The sequence below is a fragment of the Lepidothrix coronata genome, unplaced genomic scaffold (genome assembly GCF_001604755.1).
Source record: "Lepidothrix coronata isolate B3197 unplaced genomic scaffold, Lepidothrix_coronata-1.0 Scaffold277, whole genome shotgun sequence".
NCBI lineage: Eukaryota > Metazoa > Chordata > Aves > Passeriformes > Pipridae > Lepidothrix > Lepidothrix coronata.
Window position 1 is genome coordinate 559,379 of NW_016690457.1, and position 24,639 is coordinate 584,017.

General features: G+C 41.5%; 1 protein-coding gene across 1 annotated transcript in view; it reads left to right on the forward strand.

Annotated features, from left to right (window-relative positions):
* The first annotated feature begins 1,923 nt into the window (after positions 1 to 1,923).
* Positions 1,924 to 24,639, forward strand: part of CPAMD8 (C3 and PZP like, alpha-2-macroglobulin domain containing 8) — a 51,209-nt gene continuing 28,493 nt past the window's right edge. Inside the window, exons 1-24 of the mRNA XM_017836368.1 lie at positions 1,924 to 2,025; positions 4,222 to 4,373; positions 5,609 to 5,631; positions 6,544 to 6,709; positions 6,838 to 6,890; positions 7,370 to 7,387; positions 8,306 to 8,360; positions 8,501 to 8,614; positions 8,931 to 9,015; positions 9,277 to 9,385; positions 9,842 to 10,069; positions 10,208 to 10,378; positions 10,769 to 10,897; positions 12,921 to 13,110; positions 14,681 to 14,853; positions 14,940 to 15,089; positions 15,198 to 15,359; positions 17,360 to 17,502; positions 18,502 to 18,564; positions 21,415 to 21,646; positions 22,252 to 22,405; positions 23,013 to 23,155; positions 23,592 to 23,643; positions 24,317 to 24,615. Coding sequence (XP_017691857.1) covers positions 1,952 to 2,025; positions 4,222 to 4,373; positions 5,609 to 5,631; positions 6,544 to 6,709; positions 6,838 to 6,890; positions 7,370 to 7,387; positions 8,306 to 8,360; positions 8,501 to 8,614; positions 8,931 to 9,015; positions 9,277 to 9,385; positions 9,842 to 10,069; positions 10,208 to 10,378; positions 10,769 to 10,897; positions 12,921 to 13,110; positions 14,681 to 14,853; positions 14,940 to 15,089; positions 15,198 to 15,359; positions 17,360 to 17,502; positions 18,502 to 18,564; positions 21,415 to 21,646; positions 22,252 to 22,405; positions 23,013 to 23,155; positions 23,592 to 23,643; positions 24,317 to 24,615 — 3,138 coding nt within the window. The 5' untranslated portion in view covers positions 1,924 to 1,951. The remainder of the gene's footprint in view (positions 2,026 to 4,221; positions 4,374 to 5,608; positions 5,632 to 6,543; positions 6,710 to 6,837; positions 6,891 to 7,369; positions 7,388 to 8,305; positions 8,361 to 8,500; positions 8,615 to 8,930; positions 9,016 to 9,276; positions 9,386 to 9,841; positions 10,070 to 10,207; positions 10,379 to 10,768; positions 10,898 to 12,920; positions 13,111 to 14,680; positions 14,854 to 14,939; positions 15,090 to 15,197; positions 15,360 to 17,359; positions 17,503 to 18,501; positions 18,565 to 21,414; positions 21,647 to 22,251; positions 22,406 to 23,012; positions 23,156 to 23,591; positions 23,644 to 24,316; positions 24,616 to 24,639) is intronic.

Here is a 24,639-nt window from a genome sequence, read left to right on the forward strand (position 1 = left end):
GTATGTGTAGAGATAATTATTTTTTCGAAAGCATGATGATGTTTCAGCCCAAACATACCTGATCTCTGCAGGGCTTCTATCAAAGTCAGTAGTTTGGTTGGTGAGATATTGTACTTTAGTTTGAGGCTGCCATACCATGAGAACAGCAGAGGTGCTTCATTTTCATTTTTTGCCTCCTTTAATATGATGAATATGATGAAGCTGAAAAAGAATTTGGAATTAGCAGATTTTGCTTTTTCTTTAGTTTGTCTCAAAAACCCCAAACAAACAAACAAAAAGCCAAACCCAAAACATTCCCCCTTTAATGTACTTTCTAATAAGTTCCTTCTCACAGTGCATGGTTTCCTTGGGAAGTGATCCCTGTGGTTCTAGAGTCTAGTCTTGTCTAATTTGTCAAAATGTGTTCATTCTTCTTCTAGATTTGTTCTGCCTCTCCACAAAAATAAGGCAGGGCTGGTTTAGGTTAGATTTAAGTAGGAAAATGTAACCACGTCTAGCAGTGTTATCCACTACTGAAGATAGTCTGAATTTATCAAAAACCTACTGAGTTAATGATTTTATTTTAAAGAGAAGACATATTAAAGTAAGTTTCAAATAAGATAAAAATTTAGGCACCATTTATTTATCTCCTGGTTAAGGACCAATCAGCCTCTGAGTCCTGTTGCTGAAATTGTCAGGGAATCCTTGTTCCTTTTGATGACTTTGTGCTTTTAGGGAATGGATTGCCTTGCAGAAAATGTGGTAGCTAGGAATGACAGTGCTGAAATATATGGTAGCTGAAATTATTTCAAGATGGAGAAAAATAACAGCAGCTTTAGCAACTTGCTCTTTTTCTTGTCAGAAGCCAGAAGGAAGGGACTTTGGGAAACTCTTGAGCTGACTTGGATACAAATGTGTATTTTTGCTAAATAAAATGCTGGGGTCCATACCTGTGATTTTGAGAAGAAATGAAACTGAGGGTCAAATATTGGAGCCAACCTAGAATAAAAGGTTATAATTTTTTTCTGTTTTCCTGGTACTTTACCTTAAGCCAGGTGTGTAGTATTTGGGGGAAACATGTTGGGGGAAACAAACTGCCTATATTGAGGGGTTTCATTTATTTCTGGGGCAAGAATTCCGCTCTGTTGGAGCATTTAATCCGTCACTGTTGTGACATTTTTCATCTCGAATCTCTGCTCTTGCTTTGGATTTGCTTTCCCCCGGTTTGTGTGAGCTCTACTCTTAAGCTGCACCTCTTCAGACAGGAGCTCCCTCTCCTGTCCCGAGCCCCTGGAAGCACTGGCTGGGACAGAGGGATGGAGATGGATAGACTCGGGCCTACGGATGGAGGAGGATAAAAAGATCCGGTAAAAAACCAGAGTAGCATCAGTGCTGGCACTGGATTTTGGGTTGGGAAGCAGTTCTTTGGCAGCGCTCAGTGGAGTCCCTCGGCGCGCAGAGGCTCAGTTACCGGGAACACACCGTGCTGGGAGTGCCGGATCATTGGATCATTGGTAACCTCGGCTTTCGCGTCTGTGGCACCTCAGGGACTCGGGAGGAAGGCGGAGGAGCCCGGGCGGGTCTCCGGGGGCACTTTGGGCTGGGGAGTAGAGGCGCCGATGCCGCAGCAGCCCCGGGGACAGGCGGGGACACCCGGCCCGACTGCGCTGTCAGCGCTGCCGGAGGTGCGGAGCCGGGAGGGAGCACACCTGGGGCCGTGCGGGGCGGGCCCCGCTGTCAGGAGCGGGCGGGGGAACGACAGACAAAGAGCAAAGAGCCGGGGCCGAGCGGGCACCGGGGCCAGGAGGGGGCGGCCCGGGGGCGGGGACGCGGCGGGGGCGGCGGCCAGAAGCACCGGGGAGCCGAACCGAGCCGAGCCAAGCCCGGGCGCGGGCGGCGGAGGCTCGGGCTGCACTCAGCCACGAACAAAAGGCTCCTGGAGCTGCCCGCCCCGAACGGGATTCGCGATACCATGTCTCGCTGCAGCCCCTGGGCGCTACTTTTCGCCCTGGGCAGTCTGAGCGCTGCACAGCCCCGAGACCGGCAGTAAGTACCGGGAGGAGCTCGGGGCAGCATCCCCGGGCAGGGCGGCGGGGCGAGAACCCCTCTGCGAACCCCTCTGCTCGGGGGGAGCTGCATCAGCCTCTTAACAAAGCCCGCGGAGCCCGCCGGAGGGGTTGGAGGCTGCGGCAGCGGCACGTTTGTACTCGCCGGTGCAAAAGTGCACAGCGAAGGGAAAGGGAGGGAAAAAAAAAAGAAGGAGAAAGCTCCCTTGCAATACCTGCCTCCAGCTGCTCCGGCGAGCGGCTGCAAAGCTCCTATCTGCGAGCAATTATTTAAGGAATCCGGGGTGTTGCGCTGGGGGTGGTTGGAGGTAATGCTGGGCGCTCACGAGGAGCGTGTGAAGATCCTGTGGGGGAAGATTAGCCGGGGAGAAACTGCGGGGAAGTTCTCTGGCTTTCAGCTCGTTCTGCGTGTTTAGGTTAATTTTGAACCTACAGCTAGTTCTAGTGTGTTTAGGTTAATTTTGATTAAGGTTTGCTTTGTTCTTTATGCCTAGCTTGTTGTAGCCCGTCAGCAACGTGAATAGGTGCATTAACTGAGTGCCATGGAGAACTTATTTTCACTTGCTTACTAGAAAATATTTCGTATCCTGCCAAGTTTTGGTGTAACCTGACAGAGCTGATAGTCAAATGTGCTTAAAGGATCTGTCCCGTCACTGTCAAGTTAACGTTTCGAGTGCAAAGTTAAATATTTAATATTTAAATGCCACTTAAAAAGTGATTTAAATATTTGTGTCAAGGGACTGGTACTTCAGAAAGAGTTGCAGAGATTCAGAACAATATGAGTACATGTGCTTCACATATGGCACTGCAGAGCTGGGCTTATGTGACAGTTTAAATCCTATCATTTCATCCTGAATACAGCTAGTAGTCTTTCTTCCTCTGCAACTAGATCAGCTATCTCTTTTTTACCAAGAATTTGCAGGCTTAGTAGTAACTTTTTATTGTTATTCATTACTGCTCTGATGAACTTTCAAACCTAGCAGCCAGAAGGTTTTGAATCTGCAAGTACCCCATGCAATTTAACTTGAATGCCACAGAGTTCTGAACTTCCTTTGGGGGTAATGGGATCTCCATGGCAATGAGGCCTGCTGAGAGAGAAACGTGGGCTTGGAATTTGATAAAAGATGACTTGAGGGCTGTAAAACACCATCGTCCTCATCCCAAAGTGATAATTAATCATGAGCTAAAGCAACCTGGTTTGGGAGACTGTAGAAAGGCATGGGCTGAGAAACTGGGCTCTAAGAGGCATCTTGGGAATTGCCTCATATTAAAAAAAATCCTTTTTGGTAGAAAAAAAACCCAGAAAGGTGTGTCATGAAGAGAATATAAATGCATAGAAGAGCTCAGAGCCTGTAATGCTTTTAGTTGACAAGTTCCTGGCACGGTGCCATTCTTGGAGGAGTGGTGCAGATTCCATTCACAAATACTCAGGTTGCAGCATCTCTGGGAGGTCGTCTGGGGTGGCTTTAAAACTCTGCATGTGCCTGCTAAAATAATGCCTTTTTGCTGGTGTTTTTATACTTGCAGGTCATAATTGTTTAAATAAAAAAGTGGGAATTTGAGCCTAATCTTGTAACTGCTGCTTCTGTATAAACTGGAAGTTCAGGTGTGTTACATGTGTGTGAGTCTGATGTTTAGAAAGGGCCAAGTATCAGATCTGAGAATGTGAAAATGAAGCCATGAAAAATGATTGAGGTAAAAATGTTACAAGTATCTAAACTGTTTCAAAACAAAGCATTAGCTGCAAAACTCTATCAGAGGTTCAGGTACCTCCTTATTCCTTCATGAACTTTATGATTTTTTATGATTAGCTGGTTGTATGTTTAGTTTGTTACATATAATATATAATCAGCTCATTGTATCTTTAGTTTGCTACATATAAATGTATATTATATATATGCAATAAACATTGATATTGAACTCTTTTTATTTAAATCTTAAGGATTTATAAGCCATTTGTAAGCACTTAGGTTTGTTTCTGTGTGCATCCTGTGTTCTTTTATTCATATTAGATACAGGCTTAGACTGGTGGTGGTCACAAACGTGACCATACAGGAACAAATATGTCGCAGAGTAGTTTGTTCTTTTCCTTTTGCTACACATAAAGTGGCTCACAAATGATGATAATGCTCTTATTGCTGAGTCTTGACTGATTACTTCTAATTTTGGTTCTCAGGGGTTATTTGATTGCAGCACCTTCAGTTTTCCGAGCTGGTGTGGAGGAAGCCATAAGTGTGACCATCTTCAACTCTGCCAAGGAGACAACAGTCCAGATCCAGTTAGTGGTCAAAGGAGAAACTGTGTCACGAAGCCACGGAACAGTTCTGGGTAAGGTACTGTGATTCTGAACTTGAGAACTAGTTTGTAAGTTGAGGTGCTGTGGGAGCACAACAATATCTCTTAATTGCTTTAGGCGATAATGGAACTGGAGGCAAACTAATATCTAATTAATTGGCTACTGCTACACCACCTCAGTTGATTGTGTCAATGTGTTTTTGATGTATGTGATAACAAATAGGTCAATAATTTTGGAACACCAAAACATACACAGATGTTGATATTCAAAAGTTTTATAGTGAATATCTTTCCTTTTGAAGCCTGAATATTTGTCACTGGGGCCTATATAAGGAATAAGGTAAGTTTATTTTAAAGAAAAACATAAAATCTGCATCATTATCATCATCATTTTCTTTCCTTATTTAAAAATAAGTGCTGGGAATACAGTCTCTCCATCTTCAGGATTGAGTGTGGCTGAGAGAGGTGGTAATATTTCAGCAGTTGGATAAGTCATTAAAATCCAAGGCAGATAGCTCTATCCTGTGAATAAAGACAGAGTGTTTTGATTACATCCAACTTAATGCTGAGTGAATTTACACTGGTGAAAGTGGAGTCCAGTAGCACTGTTGTACCACTGCTAGGAGTGGTGTGAGCTGTGTTGTCAACAAGGCTCAGGCAATCAGGCTCTTTAACCATCATATATTTTAACCCTTCTGTGTGTTAAAATTGGGAGTTATATAAAAGCCATTTCCTTTTTTGGAACAGATTGTCTCTCATTGTATCCTCCCCTTGTTGTCTTTGAAACTGGCTGACAATTGCAAATTAATTCAAAGGGAGTGATGCTTATACATATGGACAGCGTATGCTCAGGACAACTCTTAGGTATGCCCATATCCAGCAATCAAAATAGATCCTATCAGTGTTTTGAGAACTGTTCAAGTCCCAGAAAAGGCCATGTTCCTTTTAGCAGCAAAATACTTCTGTAAGCACAGGCTGCTCTGTGGTGAAACCTCAACCTTGATGGTGCTCTCCAACCATAGAGAACTTTGCAGTTTATCTTGGGCAAAAATTGTGAATGAATGTGGACCGAGTTTATTTTGGAGAACTCTGCTTGGTCCAATTTGCTCACCCTGCAGATTGTTTTACAGAGCAGGAAAATTATTTTAGGTGAAATCATAATGAGAGTGTGTCAGGGAACAGCTCTATGGAATTTGCTAAACTGCAAATATCTAAAATGTTAGTGCCTTACCTTGAGAATAACTCTCTCTCTTGCTCTCTTATTTTAGATAAAGGAACAATTAAACTGAAGGTAAGTGTCAATTATTTTAAGATGTTTTTGGCGAAAGCGTGAGGGACTTCCCTTCAGCCACATCAGGCATTGGTCTCTGAGCAGCTGAGGCACAAATACACGTCACATTCTGGTGCACACACTGAGGAGGAAGGAACCTGCTCAAGAGGAAGAGTGGAGAGTGAAAAGAGCAATGCTTAACCCATCACAGCTCACCTGTCTGGCCCTTAGACCACTAAAGAAAATCAGTGGCTCATGGCTCAACGTAAAGTTCTATGTTGGGGTTATTTGATAAGAATGGCAGTACAGAATTCTGTGTAGGTTATGACTTCAAATGCAGGCAAAATTGAACTGGACTGAAGAACAAACCTTTAGAAGTGTTGGCTCTCTTAACTTAGGCTCACTTTGGACTTGTCTTCTTTGGGATGTAAAGGGTGGAACAAAATACTATGTGACCCGCTTCTAGAACTGTATGATCAGGTTTTTTACTGTGTAATTTTTAATCTGCTGTCATTTTCAGAGTCTGAGGAACTGGTTGAAAATGTGCAAGCATGCAATTTTTGTCGAGGGGGGACTTCTTTTATGTTGGTGGTTGGGTTTTTTTTCCTCTGTTGGTAGAGCTGTGTGTTCCATAGCAGGAACACACCTTTTGTAGTGGAAGCTGCACATGCAGATCATAGATCAAATATCACTTTGCATGAGTGATAAAGGGCAGAAGAGAATTTCCTGCCATGTTTTTAGCATGACTTTGCCTCCTTTGAAGTTTATATGTTCTAGAAGGTCTAGTGTGTTCTTCATTTTCTCTTTATTACTAACACACTGTTACACTGAAACGCAGCAGGTGGCTGTTCTTGCTCACTTCAGTGTCACTTATATTCCCAAAAGCTCAAAGGCTTTTTCTGTGTCTTCCTCACCTCCTGGTCTGTTTTCTAGGTGCCCTCAGGGCTTCGTGGACAAGCCCATTTGAAAGTCTGGGGCAACAGGCACCTGGCAGAGGAAGGGTACATCTTCCACAACTACACCACAGTCACTATTGACAGCAAAGGGTCCTCAGTGTTCATCCAGATTGACAAACCTGTCTATAAACCCAAACAGAAAGGTAAATTTTGACAATTTGCCAGATCAGGGCTGCTTTCAAGCAAAGCTTTCTTCAAGGGTAGTTTCTAGGATGAACTGTTCAGCCTCAGCTCTGATGACTAATAAATGTCTTCTTTTCTTTTTTTTTAGTGTTGATAAACCTCTTTATGGTGACTTCTGACTTGAGACCAGTCAATGACAGGGTAAGGAAATTTTTTTTCTTTCACAGTGTAAAATATGCTGGAATACTTGATAGCCTGGATTTTATTCTAATGTACATCTGTGCAGAAATATCACTGGCTTTTTTAACCTATTTAGTCTTATCCTGTGGTAGCTTATTGTATTTGCAATTTAGGTTTTTTTCACTTGGTCACATTCCTGTTGAAGGAGAATACAGGCTTTTGGAGTGCTGGAAAATAGGATGCAAATTGCCAGAGCAGATAAAAAATTTTTCAGACTTGCACCTTATTTAGGTAGTGCACAGATATGCAAAGTATTACTTTTCCACTTAGATGTGTGGATGAAATGTGTGTTTCTCAGGTTACTCTTGGCAAAGAAGAGATGTTTAAACTCTATCACTTTGTGTATCACACCTTGCTTGTGCCAAGTCAGCTGTTTGTCACAAGAAGCAGAAAAGCAGCTTTGTTTCATAAAGTCTTTTGTTTTTTTTTTTTTCTTTCAGATTGAAGCTTATGTGGTGGTGAGTATCTGTCTGCCCATCTCACATGTGTCCTGTACAGACAACAGGTTCTCGTAGCCTGAGGAGCGCCTGCAGCTTTTCAAGTCCATTATGGCCATTCCAAACTATCCTATGCAATTATCTCTCTCCCTGTGTCTTTAACTGACAAGACTTAGTGTCTTGCTCTTTTGTTACCACCAACAAATATCCTGGTTTTCTACCTCAGTCTCAGAAATCTATTCCCATTTTTCAACCTGAGAGGAATTGACTATATTCACTGGGACTTGTAAGGGTAACAGTCCCACTCAATTTTCCCCTTCAGATCCACTCCTATCCTTCCTCTGGCTGGGCTGGTATAGCAGGGCCAATCTCATCTCTACACCCGAACATTTTGATATTGGACAATAGAAATCCATGGCAAGGAAAGGGCGCTCCTCTCTTCTTCCTTACGAGGTGAATGAGAGGTTCCTTCTGTGCCTAATCTTAGTTTTTTCTTTTTTTTTTTTCTCTTTTTTTTAAACCATGTGTTTAAACAGAAGAATCCACCTTCTTCTCTTGTTTGTGTTTAGCACAGATTTAATGCTGGCAAAACCAGTAGAATTCATTTCATCTGACTATGTCACCTAAAAATTGTCTTGCCTGTCGTACCCTTTAGGAATAAAGTGTCACCAGAGGTCAGTTCATCCCATCTGAAAGAGGTGTCTTAAAACAGGTGGAAGATCTGCTGCTTGACAGCACTTGCTTGTGTGCATTGCTTACAATGCTCTTAAATAACTTTAGAAAGCAAATACCCCTGGTAAAGTATCTTCAGAACACATATATTAGTTACATTTGGACTGTTAGTGATGTGTGTATGTTAAAAAATTAAGTTCTTTGTTGCAAACTGAGTTCAATGCGTTAGTGATGCTGTGATGTTTCTCATTCCTAAACCATGTGCAGGATCCTCGGGGGTCACGGATGATCGAGTGGAGCAATTTGAAGCCATTTTGTTGTGGTGAGTTTTTCAGATTCCTTTCCTCCTTGTATTGTTATTCACCTTTGCTTCTGCTTGCCCTGAGTTGTGTTCAATAAGCCTTGGCAATGTCTGAACACAGTTCAGCAGCACAGAGTTCACAGTCCGATTCCTTTTTTCAGGTATTGTCAATATGTCTTTTCCTCTGTCTGATCAGCCAGTGTTTGGGGAATGGCTCATCTTTGCTGAAATGCAGGGACACACGTACAACAAATCTTTTGAAGTTCAGAAATATGGTGAGTTGGCTGGAACCCAAGTGCATTTGGAAGAACAGAACACTGTGAAATGTTTTCTCTTGAGGAAATACCTGAAATAATGCATTTAAAATGTCATGAGGAAAAATTCCTTCGAGCTGTGGCATGGGGACACTGGTAACTGGGTGTTTTGCTAAGATGGTCTTGGTTTTTGCTGCTGTTGTCGACTGATCCTCTGCTGGTTTACCCACTCAGACCTGATGGACCACAAGAAGGATCTGGTCAGAGCTGTGTGGGCTTTCTTTATAATCTGGGCAATGAGTTCTTCAAAAGATTCTACTGTATTTTTTCATTGTAGTATTACCAAAGTTTGAGCTGCTCATTGACCCCCCTCGCTACATTCGGGACCTCTCACTGTGTGAAAAAGGAATTGTCCATGCCAGGTAGGAACATATCCCAAATCAAGTTTCATTACTCTGGATTGTAGTACAGTCACTGGAGCTTGGATCCCATCTGCTGCTGAATTTTCAGATTATTGCTTGTCATCATTATCAGCTTTCTTGTGTAAGAGCCTTTCTAGAATGTTAAAAATAAGCTGGAAAACTGTCTGTTTTCTAGATGTGCAGGTAACATGTTATTGCCTTGATATAAGCAGGAAAAAAGAAACTATCTGAAGGTTATTAAATATCTTCTTTCTATTTCAGATACACATTTGGAAAACCAGTGACAGGGAAGTTAATTGTCAATATGACTATAAATGGTGTGGGGTACTACAGGCATGAAGTGGGACACCCTGTCCTCAAGACCACCCAGGTGAGGAAGACCACTGACTCACCTGTGATCTGTGTTCCTTAATCCCACAGCTCTGTTTTGTTACTGATGGGAGATCAGAAAATAAAGAATAAAATGGGATAATTAGGTCCAGCATAATAAAAAATATTACTTGTTTTTGCATGGTCTGTTTATGATTTGGGGGGATGGGAATTTATTGGCATAGTATTCATATGGTTTTAGAGCATATTGGACTGAGGAGAACAAGAGATTGAGGGACTGTGACAGAGCTAGTCCAGACTAGGGATAAGGAGGAAAACGAAACTTGCTTGCTTGCTTCCTTCCTTCATCCACTTCCCAATTAACTCTCTCCACTCCTAATCCTATAAAAATACTGCTGCAAACTCCTATCTAGTGCCTGTGATTTAGACTTGGCTTACAGACCTTCTCTGGATGTGAATGCAAACCTACATTTCTGTTCCCCAACACAATTTGTAGATTGATGGCTCTGCTGTTTTCGATGTGTGTGTCAAAGACATGATGCCAGCTGATGTCCCAGAGCATTTTCGAGGCACAGTCAACATCTGGGCCACACTGATTAGCTCTGATGGGAGCAAACAAGTCACATTTGATGATTCCACACCTGTCCAGAAACAGCTGATTGATATCAAGTACTCCAAGGACACCAGAAAACAGTTCAAACCTGGACTGCCTTACAAAGGGAAGGTAAGATTAAAATAGAGCCACCATGAGATTGTACTGACTTGATCTCAGGATGTCACACCATATTCTCTGGTGTGTTTTTCCCACCTGGAATTGCTGGTCATGTAAACCCTGTTGTTCTATAAATGTCACACTGTGTAGGTAGAAGTCACTTACCCTGATGGAAGTCCAGCTGACAGGGTCACCATCCGAATTAAAGCTGAGCTCACACCAAAGGACAACGTTTACACAAGTGAACTGGTATCAAGGAATGGCCTGGTGGAGTTTGAAATCCCCTCCATCCCCACAGCTGCCCAATATGTCTGGCTGGAGGTGGGTAAAAGATCTTTATAGGATTAGCGGGCTTTAATGTAACTAATCTTGTCAAACCTGCGCTTTATAAAATCAGTGCTACAAACAGGAAATTGCTGCCTTTTTAGCTTCAGCTTCTGGATTTCAACATAGCAAACACTTGCTTTGTTTCTTGCTGCCAATAGAACTGATGTTGAGAACCACCATGAAAAGATACTTCTCCAAATACAGCTTAACAAGGTAGTAAGGGTCTGATATTTGGGAAGTAATATTGCTGTTTAAAGATGACAAGAGATGAACAGCTGGAAAGCATAAAATGGGAGAAGGGGATACAACATAAAAGAGCACAAATCAGGATTTCTATGCATGATTTCTATGCATAACATTCAGATGTAACTTTTTTTTTAAAAGACCAAAGTGACAGCAATTGATGGGAAACCCTCTGGGGATCAATATCTGCCCAACTACTTGTCCATCAGCAGCTGGTACTCGCCCAGCAAGTGTCACATCCAGCTCCAGGCACCAGACAAACCTTTCCAGGTATGTTGACATCATATTCAATCATGGCAACAATTCTTGGCTAAAAGTTCTTAGTTCTAATTAAATATTTCTAGGTGTTTCTGGGATCCTGAACTGTTTTTGTTTCCACTCCAAAGGGAGGAAACTTCAAGGAGCTGCACTTCAGCCACCAAAGAATTGTTCAGTATGGGTCACACACAGTGCTAAGCAAAGCACCTTTGATGCTTTATGCAGCACCTCATTCTCCTTTGTGTTGTGGAGATCATTGGAATTCATGTTATTGGGGTGGCTTCATTATTAAAAATCAAAATTAAGACTGTGTAGTCTCACTAGAACTTCCAGTGTAAATCTCAGCTGTATCTGTTTATTCTTCCAGCTACTGAACTATGAACAGAGTTACCTTGTCTTTTGTAGGTTTCGTAGGAGCCTCTCTAAAATTGTAATCCTGCCCTATAAAAGTTGCAATTTCTCTCATAAAGGTCTGATTTAATCATGATTCCTGTTGCATATTGTTTTCTGAGAGTTGTTTAGGGTTTCTTCTTACTCAGGAAGGTGTTCTGAGGGTCTGTATATTGCTTTGTGGGGGAAAAAAAGTGTGTTTTGGTAATACGCACACTTAAATTTCTGTTATCCGTCAGGTTGGTTTCAGATTCTTTGTATCCAAATAAGAGCTTTTTTTTTTTATATAGTTGAATTTCATGGAAGTTTAATGGCTAATTAATCTTTTACAAGTTTCCTGAGGTATGGAAAGGGGATTATACACTGCTAATCTGAACACATTGTTCTTATTATAACCTGATTAGAACTAATTCTTCTGTGGGAAAGCTAGGAGTTGGGTGACCAGCTGATGTGGGAACTGTTTCCCTGCATTGCCAGCTCTTACTGGGTGTTCCAATTAGCTACATTAATTTTTTAATGAATTGTTTCATCATTTGCACTGTGGGGATTCTTAATACTTCAAATATTTAATGTCACGAGGCACTTTTTGGTCTTTGTGGCATTCTCACTATATTTAACCATTAGCAACTCCTTGTAGTCAAGTTCTGCCCTTTTGGTTTGTACCATGTGGACATTCTGGAAGAACACTTGGTGCTGGAGAAAGCAAAGTTTTTTCAAAAGATTTTTTTGGGATTTAACATACAGCCTGAACAGTTTTAATTGAGAATTGTTCTACTTTAAATGACAGGAGGGTCAGGAGTGGAAGCTTCTGCAGAAATCTTGCTGAACACTAGTGCCAGCTGCTCCTCAGGTCCCTGAAGCAAGAAGTTTGTGTTCCTAGGAAAGGGGAATTATTACCGAGTCCTATTTGGGGGATTTTTTCTTCTGAGCATTCAGTACTTAGTGAGCCCCTCTGTATACAGGGCTTCAGTGCCCAGAGTGCTGCTCTGGAGCCTATTGCAGGCATCAGATGAGCTTACCCAGACAAAAAAAAGCTTTCTTCTCATTTATTTGTGTGTTTGACACTTCCCCGAGTGCCAGACTTACAAGTTATTATCAAGACTTGTGTAGTTGGAAAGCATTTTCCCTCAGATCTATTCCCAGAAATTTCATGCCGCGTTGGTTATGTTTGAATTAGTATTTGCCACATGAATACAGTCCCCGTGTATAATCACAGTTAAACTGCTAAGACTATCAAACACACATCTCTTTCTACCCCGAACCTGTCTATCTCTTTCTTTTTTTGGGGGGCTGGACTGCTGAAGGGGTGTCTAAAATTCAACCAATTCTGACAGCTGCTCTGTGCCAAAAGGCTTAACTTCCAGGATTCCAGAGATTCCTTCATTGTTTCATTAATGCATACAACCCCCAGCTCATTCTCCTGTAGATTTGCAGGGAGTGGAGAGCTGAACACTGACCTCTTTTTATTGTGAGAAAAGCCCATGACAACAGTGCTAATGTAACACACTTTTCAATGCTTATGTTTGTTAGGAGAGGGGGGTCACACCTCCCGTGGCCTGAAACCCAAAGGGGCTTCTGTGCTTTATAAATCAAAAGTGTACATTACAACAGACCAGATCTTTTGCTTTTCTGTCTCTGGCTGCAGGTAGGAGAGGAGGCTTGGATTGCAGTGAAGTCCACATGTCCATGCAACTTCACTCTACATTATGAAGTGGCATCGCGAGGCAACATTGTCCTCTCGGGACTCCAGCCCAGTAACATCACCCAGCAGAGGAGCAAAAGAGCTACCTTCCCCTCTGAGAAGAACATTGGTATCACGCATTTCCCAGGAACAGGTAGCTAGCAGCAGAAATGCAATCTCCCTCCTGTTTTCAGGGAAAAAACCACCTTTCCACAAACCGTATCCACCTTTTTTGAACTGGATGCTCCTCAAAGAGTGTAGAATCATTTTGTGCAAGAAAAATAGTGATACATAGAAAAAATTCTCTGAGGGATAACTCTTAAAGAGTTTTCTCTAGTCTTTCTGCAGTCTTTCTCTGTTAAGAAAATTGATCTTTGCTTGCCTTTGGCTCAGCAGAGTGTCAAGGAAGTGTGTGATGGGGCTGGGGCAGTTTGCTGAGCTGGTTGAGCTTGAACTGAGAAGAGAACATTAGATGGACTGATAATGTGGATCAGCCTAAAGGAGAAGATCAAGCAGTCCACACAGAGAAGGAAAATGAAATGTGGACTCCTAGTTTGTCCAAGAAATAACAGAAAAATACAAATCTGGTGAACTTAGGGACCAGGGGGATAAAGAATGGTGGAATTGGGAGATGCATGTAACAGCTGCCAAAGAAAATGTCTATCCTGGTAACCTGTCTGCAGTAGCAACCAGTTTGGGAGTCAGGCAAAGAGTAAAACATGTACCCAACCCAGCTTCTGGGAATCAGAGGTTTGGGAATTTGTAATGACTTTTTGCACTGAAGATTTGTTCTGAGCTGTTGCATTTACAGGCTGCCTGAAGGCATTGTGGTTGCTCTGTCTTTGGAAGTGTTCCAGGGCAGGTTGGATGGGACTTTGGGCAACCTGATCCTATGAAAGATGTCCTTGTCCACAGCAGGGGGCTGGAACTAGATGATCTCTAAAGGTTCCTTCTAACCCAAACCTTTGGGTGATTCTATTTAACTTCTGCAGTGATTATATGCTCTATAAACTGCATAATCGGGGCCCCCGGTGGTCTAGTGGTTAGGATGCAGCACTCTCACCGCCGTGGCCTGGGTTCGATTCCCGGTCAGGGAACTCCTCCAGGCAGATGGAGCTCATCAGCCCTGTAAGGCCAGACATCTAAGAGAAGGTCACTCTAAACAAACCTATGTCCCGAGGACCTCGCTGCCACCGTCCGAGCTCGCTCGGCCCCGGCAGATGAACCTTAGGATTAAAGGGTGGGCTCAGTTCAGCGCACGCTGTGTCTCACCTAAAAAAAAAAATCCACTGCGCAGGCTCGAAGGGTAATGACCTTTCCCAAAAATCTTCGTTCGCGAAGACTGGCCATGAAACTGCATAATCTTTTTCAGATTCATTTATACCTTTTCTCTCAGCAGAGTTTTGCAGCAGTAGATATCCTTTTTTTGTTTGTTTTTAATGGCTTAATAACTTGACCGTGTATTTCCTTGATTTTTATGGCTGGAAGAACACTGAGTAGTCATTCCCTATCCACCTTCACTGTGCTGCTCATTATGTTAAGAGTGCTAATTTCTTATCAGCTTTCACAAAGAAGAGAAAAAGGGAAAAGACTGAATTAAAGAAAAACGTGCAACAGGGAAGAATGCAAGCCTTGGGAGTTCTGCACCTCTCAGCAGCAGAATGGGGCAGGAAGAAGAGATATTTTGATAAATAAGACTATATTTTTCACCATTTCTGTTCCAGCACCTACCAGCACACCTACAGCAGAGGTTGAGGTGTGTGTGACGTTCCTGAGATTCTCGGTCCTTCACTCCATGACTCCCTTGGGCCGTCTCCTGGTGTACTATGTGAGGGAGAACGGGGAGGGGGTCACAGACAGCCTGCAGTTCACTGTGAACTCCTCCTTTGAGAACCAGGTAGGGGCTCTGGAGCCAGCGGGGAGGAAGGGATGGGGTTTCGTTCTTCCCTGTAGACATAACTGGGCTTAAATGTTCATTCCCAGGTTGCAGTGGTGCTCTCAGCAAATGAGACCAGACCTGGTGATGTCGTGAACATCAAGATCAGAGCTGCAAAATCGAGCTGTGTCTGCATTGCCACTGTGGATAAGAGTGTCTACCTGCTGAAGACAGGCTTTCAGCTGACAGCCAGTCAGGTATGAGGAGTTTAAGGCACTGATGTTTGTACCTCAGTGCTGTGATCCACATCTACCTTGTGTGTACCTTTGTACCCAAGGACAGCAGCCTCTGCCCTTTCCCTGCAGGTTTTTCAGGAGCTTGCAGAGTATGATGTATCTGATGCTTTTGGAGCTCCAAAGGAGGAAGGGCACTTCTGGTGGCCAGGCATGTCCTCACATAGACGCCGTAGATCTTCAGTCTTTCCCTGGCACTGGGACATCACCAAGGACGCTCGCTTCGCCTTTACAGTAGGAAGAATGAGCCTCCCTTCTCTATGGAGTTGTTTTGCTTTCATGTTTGCAGGATGATTTTTCAGCTCTATATTTTGCCCATACCAGAGCTATTTCTCTGAGAGGAGGCTGGAAAGTAATTTTTGAGAACAGAGTTCACTGTTCCAGCAAAAATGTTGGAGAGACGTTGTTTGATTTTGGCCAGTCCTGATGAGAGGGCCAGTTACGCTATTGGGGGAAGGAATTCATGCTGATGCTCTGGAGAATTAGAGGGACCAGAAGGTTCCTCCAGCTGTGGATGAGCTTGTAGGTCTCTTCTGCAGCTCCTCTGACAGGGAAGGAAGGTGGAATGTGAGTCTTTCCTTGTAGTCTTTCCTCTTTTGGACTATCCTTTGGAAATCATTTACATTTCTTTCCTGCCCAAGCTCTGCCAGCTTCTGTGGCCATCTGCATGAAAGATCAGGAATGTTTTCTTTGTATCCTCAATCAAGTTACTGCTTAAATGCCATATATTTAAGTAGTTATGTTTGCTTGGTGTCTTTCTATAGTTAAACCTGACCAGATTTTAAACATCTTATTTCTTTGATATGTGCTGTGTATTTGCATTACCTTTCAAGTTGAGCATTTAAAACAAGTTCTTTTTCTTTTTTTTTTTTTTAATTTATTCATGCACTAATTCATTTGTTCATTGCTTTGGATACTAACAGTGCAGTCCTTTAAGCTGAGAATAGCCACCTGTGGGTTTTAAGACATGCTACTATTTCCATTAGCTTCTTGCTTTCCTTTTGTTTAAAATGATGTTACTTCATCTATTTGAGAAGTTCTGCTTGTTTGCCTCTTCTTTTCCTTCCTGGAGTTGCACAGTAGAGTTCATCCACCCTTTCAGACTCTGCTGACATCCCACTTTTCTGTCTTCCTCACCATGCAGGGTGTAACCTCTGCTCCCTGATTGCCTGAAATAAGAACATTCCACATGAAAGGCTGTGCTGTGAATGTTTTATATTTTTTACACAGACTCTTACTGCTGGCTGCTCTGAAAGACAGATTGACCTAGAGAACCAGTGTCACAGGTCTAATGTTTGATGTTCTTTCCGATTTTAATCCACGTAACTGCTAATAATTATGATCCTTGCTTCCTACAGCTCCTCTGTCTCCTCATTCTTTGTCCTTTCTGGGATTTTTAGCTAAATTGTTTTTCTATGTTGCCTTAAACCCCAAAGGCTTTCATATATTCCCCCAATGCCTCAACCTCTTAAACTCTAAATCCTTGTTGCAACCCCCCATTTCAGGAGTCACTGCTGCTTCTCTCCCTGGGATCTGGTTTTGTTCTGATGCTGCTTTTTTTCTTCCTGAGAGGTAGAAATTCTTGGGAAAAGGTGCATATATTGGGAGCTGGTGTGACTTCAGGGCTGCATCCCTGGTGTGTGATAACTGGGTGTGGATGTGGAGAACAAAGCTCATTCTTTGGCGTCTGAGAGCTGCTGTCTCTTGTGAATAAGTACATTTAGGGGACAGAGCTGGCAGAGAGCTTTCTCAGGAGTTCTGTGCTTTCCCTGTGGAGCTGTGTGGACAGTTTTCATTTTACTTGGCATCCCTGGCAGTACAGAATTGGTGATGTCTGATGTGAGAGCTGCCTGCTAAGTGCAGCAGAACACTCTGGAAACTTTTAGGAAAGGTAAAAAGCTGTAATGTTGCATTCTAGGGGAAAAATCTGTGTAATTATTTTTTTACCTCTAGCTGCCTGGCAGTCACATATGTCCAGCAATGTTAGATAGTGATTTAAATGCATTTTCCAAGCAGACAAGAGCTTTCTCATAAAACCTCTGCGGATGTATCTTCATTTTTATATAAAATTTTTAAAAAAATCCTCAGGTTTCAATTGAGATTTACCCCATAAATGTTAGAACAGGATTGAGGAATTCTATTTTAAAAAGTTTTTCTTGGTACACATTTAATTCTCTTAATTTATTTTTTTCCTTGCTGGTTTTTGTTTTGTGGTCTTCATTTGCATGTTCTAGGAAACTGGTTTGGTGGTAATGACTGACATAGTCAGCTTGAACCACAGGCAGAATGGAGGAATGTACACAGATGAGGCTGTTCCAGCCTTCCAGCCACACACTGGGACCTTGGTGGCCACAATGCATTCTAAAATAACAGCAAGGTAACTTTTTTTTTTTTTTTGTAATATATATTGTCTGTGTTACTCTGAGCTGTTTTTTCTTTCTTCTATATTATCAACTGCTTTCCACCTCCATACCCCCAGGTTTAAAGGCAGTGGTGGAGAAACTCTTCTGATGTCTTGATAGACTTAAAAAAATGTACAGCTGACATTACTTTGTTAAATTTAGTTTAATTCTGGAAAAATGTAGAGAAATATTCTTCAAAATGAAGATATGAATATGATATGATTTGATAAGATATGATATGAATCATTTGACACTCTTTCATATGTCAGTTTTCTGGGAATTAGTTGCTGCTTTCTCAATATTTTCAAGCTAGAGCTGGTTTCACAGAGTTAATTGTTTGTTATTTTGGCCATTCAGCTGGTGGTCAAAATGAGGGGCTGCAGGAAGAATAAATCCTGAAGTGCAGTGGGTAATTCTGAGCCTTCCATTTGCATCCTGAACATCCTGGGAGCTTCTCTTAGCAGAGCCAGGGGGTTAATTAACAAAAAGATAATGAAGCATCATAGGTGTAGAAAAACTGACTAAATTATTAAAATATTAGAGGTCAAGACAACTCCAAGAGAAGAAGTGGAGAGGAATATAAAGTAGTGATTGTAGTAACTGCTGTTAGTTAGGCCATATCATATCCTGGGAAGTCACATGCTCAGTGTGCTCCTTTTGACTTCCTTTGGTGAAAGAATTTGGATCATAAAATCAGATAATATTTAAAACTAGCAGAAATAATATAATCTTATTTGTACTGGGTTTTTTTACATTCTTATTTATGTCTGCAGGGTGTGTGTGTGCACAATGGGATTGTTTGGGAGGACCATGTAATTTGTGTTATGGGTGATCACCCACTCACTGAATGAGTCTGTAGCGAGCCAGAATGTTGGTGATGTGAGCTGCAGTCAGGTGATAACTCTCTGATTTATCAGTTAAAACTGTCTTAATGAAAGAGTTAATTCACAAGGACTTCTTTCTTGTTCTAGCAGAGCAGAGAAGAGAAAAAGAACCTTCTTTCCTGAAACATGGATTTGGCATTGCCTCAATGTCAGGTATTGACAGGGAATTTTCTTAATTATATCCAGAGGGTTGTATCTGTTCAACTACAAAAAACAAAGCTCTGTAAAACCTACTGGAGTTACACTGGCATTTTCTGATATTTTTTCATTGTTTCATTGTTTTTCATTTCTTCATTACCACCTTAATCAATACTCTTTGCAACATTTCATCTGGTCTTGAAGTGTATTCACCTGCTTCAAGTGGAACCTGTCAATTGTAACCACATTGATTCTCTATTGATTGCTTTTCAAATTCCTTCTTTCTCTGTCATCTGTTGCAAAAGCATCTCCCCCAAACCTTAATTTACTGCCTCATAAATAGTGGTTTCCTCTGGGTACAGTTGGAACTAAGAAAATTAATAAATAGATAACTAATCTCTCCCACAACAGCACGCCTAGGATAATTTGAAGCAATTATTAAAAGACTTCTCCAGGTTTGCAAGTAAACTTCCTTCTCAATAAATGATTGTAAATTAAATTTGACAGGAACTTGGAGCAAGTGTATTCAAATCTGTTCAATTGAGCATGAAATATGCTTTGTAGAAATACACAGTGAATTCCAGAAGTGCCTGTTTGGGCCTCTGCAAGCTGGGGCAGTTAATTATAAGTGGGAGAGTGCAGAATAAAAAGTTGCAGATTGCATTTTCTCCACTTCATTTCTTTAGAAACAACTGAGTTGACCATTTCTTCACTTCCACTCTCTTGAACAGGAAGAATTTATTTTTTTTCTTCTACCATTTATAATTACAAAATACAATCCTCAAAAAAAAAAAAAAAGAAACAAAAGCCTAATGTCAACTTCCCAAACCAATTCTAAAAATTCCTAGAGCCTGGCTGGACGGTCTAATGGCTGGAAATGAGTGTGTTCTTTGGCCCCCCGCCCAGAAGAGTAAGTGCCCTCATGTGTGAAAATAATGTTAATACTGGTTATGGGCTGAAATCCCAGTGGAAAGAACATCAGCTGCAACAAATTGTCTGGTTAAACAAACTGGAATCCTGCCAGTCCTAGAGCCAGGACACCCTTCTACTTATTCTTCAGGGCTGGGGATTATTGCAGGTACCAGCTGCATAACTCCAGTTAGTATGAGGACCTAAATATTAAGGAATTAGTCTGCTTAAAAAGAGTTAAAATAGCTTTAATTTTTAAGTAGGTTTGGGTTAGATAACAGGAAGAAATTCTTTACTATAAGGGTGATATTGGCACAGGTTGCCCAGAGAAGCTGTGGCTGCCCCATCCCTGGAAGTGTCCAAGGCTGGGTTGGACAGGGCTTGGAGCAACCTGGGATGGTGGAAGGTGTCCCTGCCCTGGAATGAGGTGAGCTTTAATGTCTCTCCCAACCCAAACCATTCCATGATTTTGTAATAACTTGGTGTTGCCAAGCCAAGTGCATTTCCCAGGCTCTCCACTCTGAACTTTGAGCTGGGGAACCACATTCATTGGCCAGTGCTTGGAGCCTGACTGAGCTTAGCATGTCTATTAAAAGGCACAGTGATCTCTAGTTTTCATCAAACCATTTGTTTTAATTCTTTCCCCGCTGTACTATAAATACACAGATCAGTCCATGACCTCCTGCCTGGCTCCTGACAGTTCCTGCAGCTTCAGGCTCAAGGAGAATTGCAAACAGTTGATGTAGAGGAGCAAAGTGAAAGTGCTTCATTTATGCCAAAAGTGAATCACTTGCATGTGAAGAGCAGTGGAAGTGCAGTTCTTGGGAGTGGCCTGGATGTGGATCAGGCAGCTTTGCAGGTGACAATGTTTCATGGAATGTTCTGGGTTGGGAGGGACCCACAAGGATCATGTCATGCTATAGGCTCTCCAAGTTTGTTCTGAAGACCTTCCTTTCTCCTTTTCCATGCCCTTAAAAGCTCACAGAGCTGACAGCATGTGTATCAAGCTCTGGGGAATAAATAAGAACTTGAGAGCAAAAAACCTTGGGGTGTACTCGTAATTGCACCAATCATGCTGTCAGTTGAGCCATGAAATAGCTTTTGTTCTTGTGTTGGAGGAAATGTTTTCTGTTCCAGGCAAGGCCAAAGATGCTTTGCAGGAGGGAAATTTTCTTCAGAAGAAAATTGAATTTCTGTTATTACAAAGCATAGAAGAGGATACCGGGTTTATGATATCCTGTTGGGGTATGCACAGGAAAGCTAAATACTCAGAGACTTGATTTTTAATAATTAGTTTCAATCCCCATTGGAAGAAAATGATGGGTTTGGAAGTTTTCTAAGTGAGGCATTCCAAACCCCAACAAACCAAAATGCTTCTGAATCAAAACAAACAGTTGCTGAACTTGGTGTCTAGAAAATTTCTCATTTGACCTTATATTCAAGCAGAGTCTGCAGTGTAGAAATGGACACAGAGACAACAAAAAATACTTTTATTTCACTAGCTGATATTGATGCTGAGATAATTAAATAAATTGTTGTTGAACTGTTTTTATCCAGGACCTCATTCTGGGATTCTTTCTTTTTTTTGTTGTTGTTTTTGGGTTTTGGTAGTTTTTTAGTTTTGTTTGTGGGGGATTTTTTTGACTTGATGCAGACATTTGCCTCTAAGAAAAGTCACTTTATAATGAGGCTGCAAATAAAGTTTTTAAACCTGTACAAATTTGTATGTTAGATTGTTTCACAGAACTAACTACTTGCTGTTCTCCTTATAAATGTTTACAGGTCTCAACTGATAAAAAACATCGAGCCTTTTATAAGCTGCTGCTCAAAGCAGACACTGATGTTATCTTATAAATTTGGATGTGGAGGGAACTCCCCAAAATGTGTACTTAAATTAAATGCTTTGGAATGAAATTAATTTGCTGAACCCAAATTATTTCACATTCCTTTTGACAGTAACACATCAGGGGAAGCCCAGCTGCATGTGGACGTACCTGACTCCATCACCACCTGGATCACGGAGGCTGTGGGTCTGTCTGAAGAGAAGGGTTTGGGCATTGCCAGACAGACAGAGCTGAAGACATTCAAGCCTTTCTTCATTGATTTCACCCTGCCCTACCACGTCATCCGGGGGGAACAGACCAAAATCCCACTGACTGTCTACAACTACCTGGCTGTGTGTGTAGAGGTAACAGCCCCCTCCTTTTGCTGAACAACTCAATTCTGGTTTATCAGCAGAACCTCATAGTGATCCACAAGTTACATTAGATAAGGTACCAGCCTAATGTAGAGGTAAGCTCAGCAGAGGGGCCTTGAAAAGATAAATATTACTTTTCAATACAAATAAAAGTCATTGTTTTATTTACTTTCAGCTTGAAACACATGTAGTGGTCTGGAGTATCTTGCAGCACTTCAGAAGTACAAATATTGAAAAATATAGGGAAAAAATATAGAGAAGACAATTAGGAAGCTCATTGTGAATCACAGAAGAAATTCCTTCATGATTGGAAAGCTGCCAGAAGTAGTTGTTTTGTTTTTTTTTCCCAAGAAATCCTGTCTCCCAAGATGTTTTCTTCTCAACCTCATTGTCTCCCTACCCTCAGTAGTATCTCTCAGAAATACTTGTAGAATTGCTGAGCTGAAAGTACTGCTCTCAGTCAAGTACATGACTAGAAAGCTTGAAGAACAAATAAATCTGAATGCTGTGATTTTTGTGGAGCATTTTGTGGCTTTCAGAATTCTTACAAGTGGCTTTGCAGATGAAATTTGTAATGAATTCCAAAATTTTCACAGGTCCACGTGAAGATTTCTGTCCCAAAAGGCATAAAGTTTGTTGGACATCCTGGGAAGCACCATCTGACAAGAAAGAAGTGCGTTGCCCCCGGGGAAGCCAAACCCACCTCTGTTGTTCTCTCCTTCAATGAGCTGGGACTGAGCAACATCACTGGTAGTATAGAACTAAAAACAGCTTGTTGCTTGAAAGAGTTTTACAAGTGTTTCTTTTTATTTCTCTTTCGGCAGAAAATTCTTGTTTCTCCACTACCCCAAAGGGGAATTTTTTATTCCACTTGCTGCCAACTTGGCTTTTCAACCTCATTTATTGTAGAAACACATTCTATACCTATAATGCACAGAAGAACCTGTTACAAACCTCAGGAGATTCCCTGGTTATCAGTTTTCCTGTTGTGATATTTGCTCATGTGAGGTTGGACCTGATAGATTTCCCTGAAGAGAATTTTTAAATTTCCCTGGGAATTTTTAAATAAGAGAATAACAACAGATTTTGTACATCTTTCAACAAATAATCCCAGTACAAATTGGCCAACACCGAAAATTAGAGAAGAGTTTCTCTGTTGCCCCATGACTGGCCAAATATTGCCTGTTTTTAGATGTGATCATTCAAATATGGCATAAGGGTAATAGGAGAGAGCTGTATTTCCAAAACACTTGATGTACTGGTAATTAGCTGTGTCTAATTTGTTCAGATCTTCTCTTAAGCTCGTGGAGATCTTCCTGTCTCAAAATACCTCCTGCTTTTCCCTTCTATTTCTTAGCAAAAGCTTTTGCTTATGGTGGGACTAATTGCTGTCAGGATGGCATGCAGAGCTTAAAGAATGACAAACACTCAGAGGACACTTTCCTGGACAAAAGAACCCCAATGGGAGTGGATTATGTTCGTAGCAGTGTGATTATTGAGGTAAGAAAATAGGAATTTGCAATAATTCAGATAAAAATGGGCAAGTTGTGACAGTTTTTAGGTAACCAAACATGGATAGGTTTATCAGAATCCTCAAATTGATTTGTGGTTTGTTTCCATGGTTGGAAATAATGTAGTGATACTTGTACAGAAAGAGCCTATGTGGTTCTGAGTTTACCTGGTGAATCTTCAATACTGTTCAGGAGAAAAAGGAATGGAAATTTTATTGGATAAACTTACCCTGTTAATCTAAAATGTGCTGTGCTGTGAGGTTCTCTGCTGGTGGTTGGCACATGGTGTCATCTCTTTCCTATAAAGGACATAAACAACTGTACAGCAGCAGAATATCATTTCTGTGTTTTCTAAGTAAAACTGAGATCTGTTCCTGCTCATCCTAGCCCTGTGGGTTTATGTGTGGATTTCTGTCTTTCTATAGCCAGAGGGACTGTCCAGAGAATACACCTACAGTGTGTTCTTCTGCCCAAATGGTAAGTTCATGATTTGAATGAGAGATTCAGTTTGTTTGATTCAGTTTTAAATAGAAACATTTGACTTCATCTCCTTTAAAAAAAAAAATTAAAATTTTTGTGTCCGTTTCTCTGTGATTGATGAGTTATGGTGTGTAGGAAGAATTTCTGAATAAAGAGTCTTTCTAACCGGGCTGGCTAATTATGAATTTGTTCTAACTGCCCAAATGATTTCTGGAAATGGCCATTAAATTCCTTTACTTTATGAAACAGTTTGAGTATTCAGCACTGTGGACAGTAACTGGGACTGTACTATATTTTCAGTTGGTCTTTTAAAATTCAGTTCTGGAATCAGTATGTCCTTTCTGCCAGAGATTTGGGTAGCTCAGAATTGGCTCCAGTAGCTAAACAGAGCTGCTTTTGACTACTAGATTTGAACTGAAAAATCACTTGCAGACTTCATGAGAAATTCAGCTGAGCAGTTTGAAGTATCTTCTTTATTGGAAGGATGTAAAAATAAAAGATGAGAAGAAACATCCATGTTTACTTTCATAGTTTGTTTTAAGAGAAGCTGGAGAAAAACATTACTTAGGAAAGATGTGTTTGTTTAAATTTAGTAATCAGCAGTGGGTTATTTTTGAAGTCTGTAAGCTCAGCTCTAATTCTTACAACATTCCATTATTTTTCTGACTAGAGAAAATCCACATATCTACACCTAACAAATATGAGTACCAGTACATGCAGAAACCTGCCCAGATGACCCACTTTGATATTGCTGTGAAAGCCCACAATGATGCTCACCTGGCCTTGTCCTCTGGTCCCCGCGACATGGCAGAGATGACAGAGATTGTTATTGGTGGACATCAAAACAGCAAAACGTGGATTTCCGTAAGCAAAATGGGTGAACCTGTGGCCAGCAGGGACACACCTGGGATCCTCTCCTGGGATGAATTCCGCAGCTTCTGGATCAGCTGGAAAAACGGAATTATCCAGGTACTGAATTCTTGTAAGCGTCTC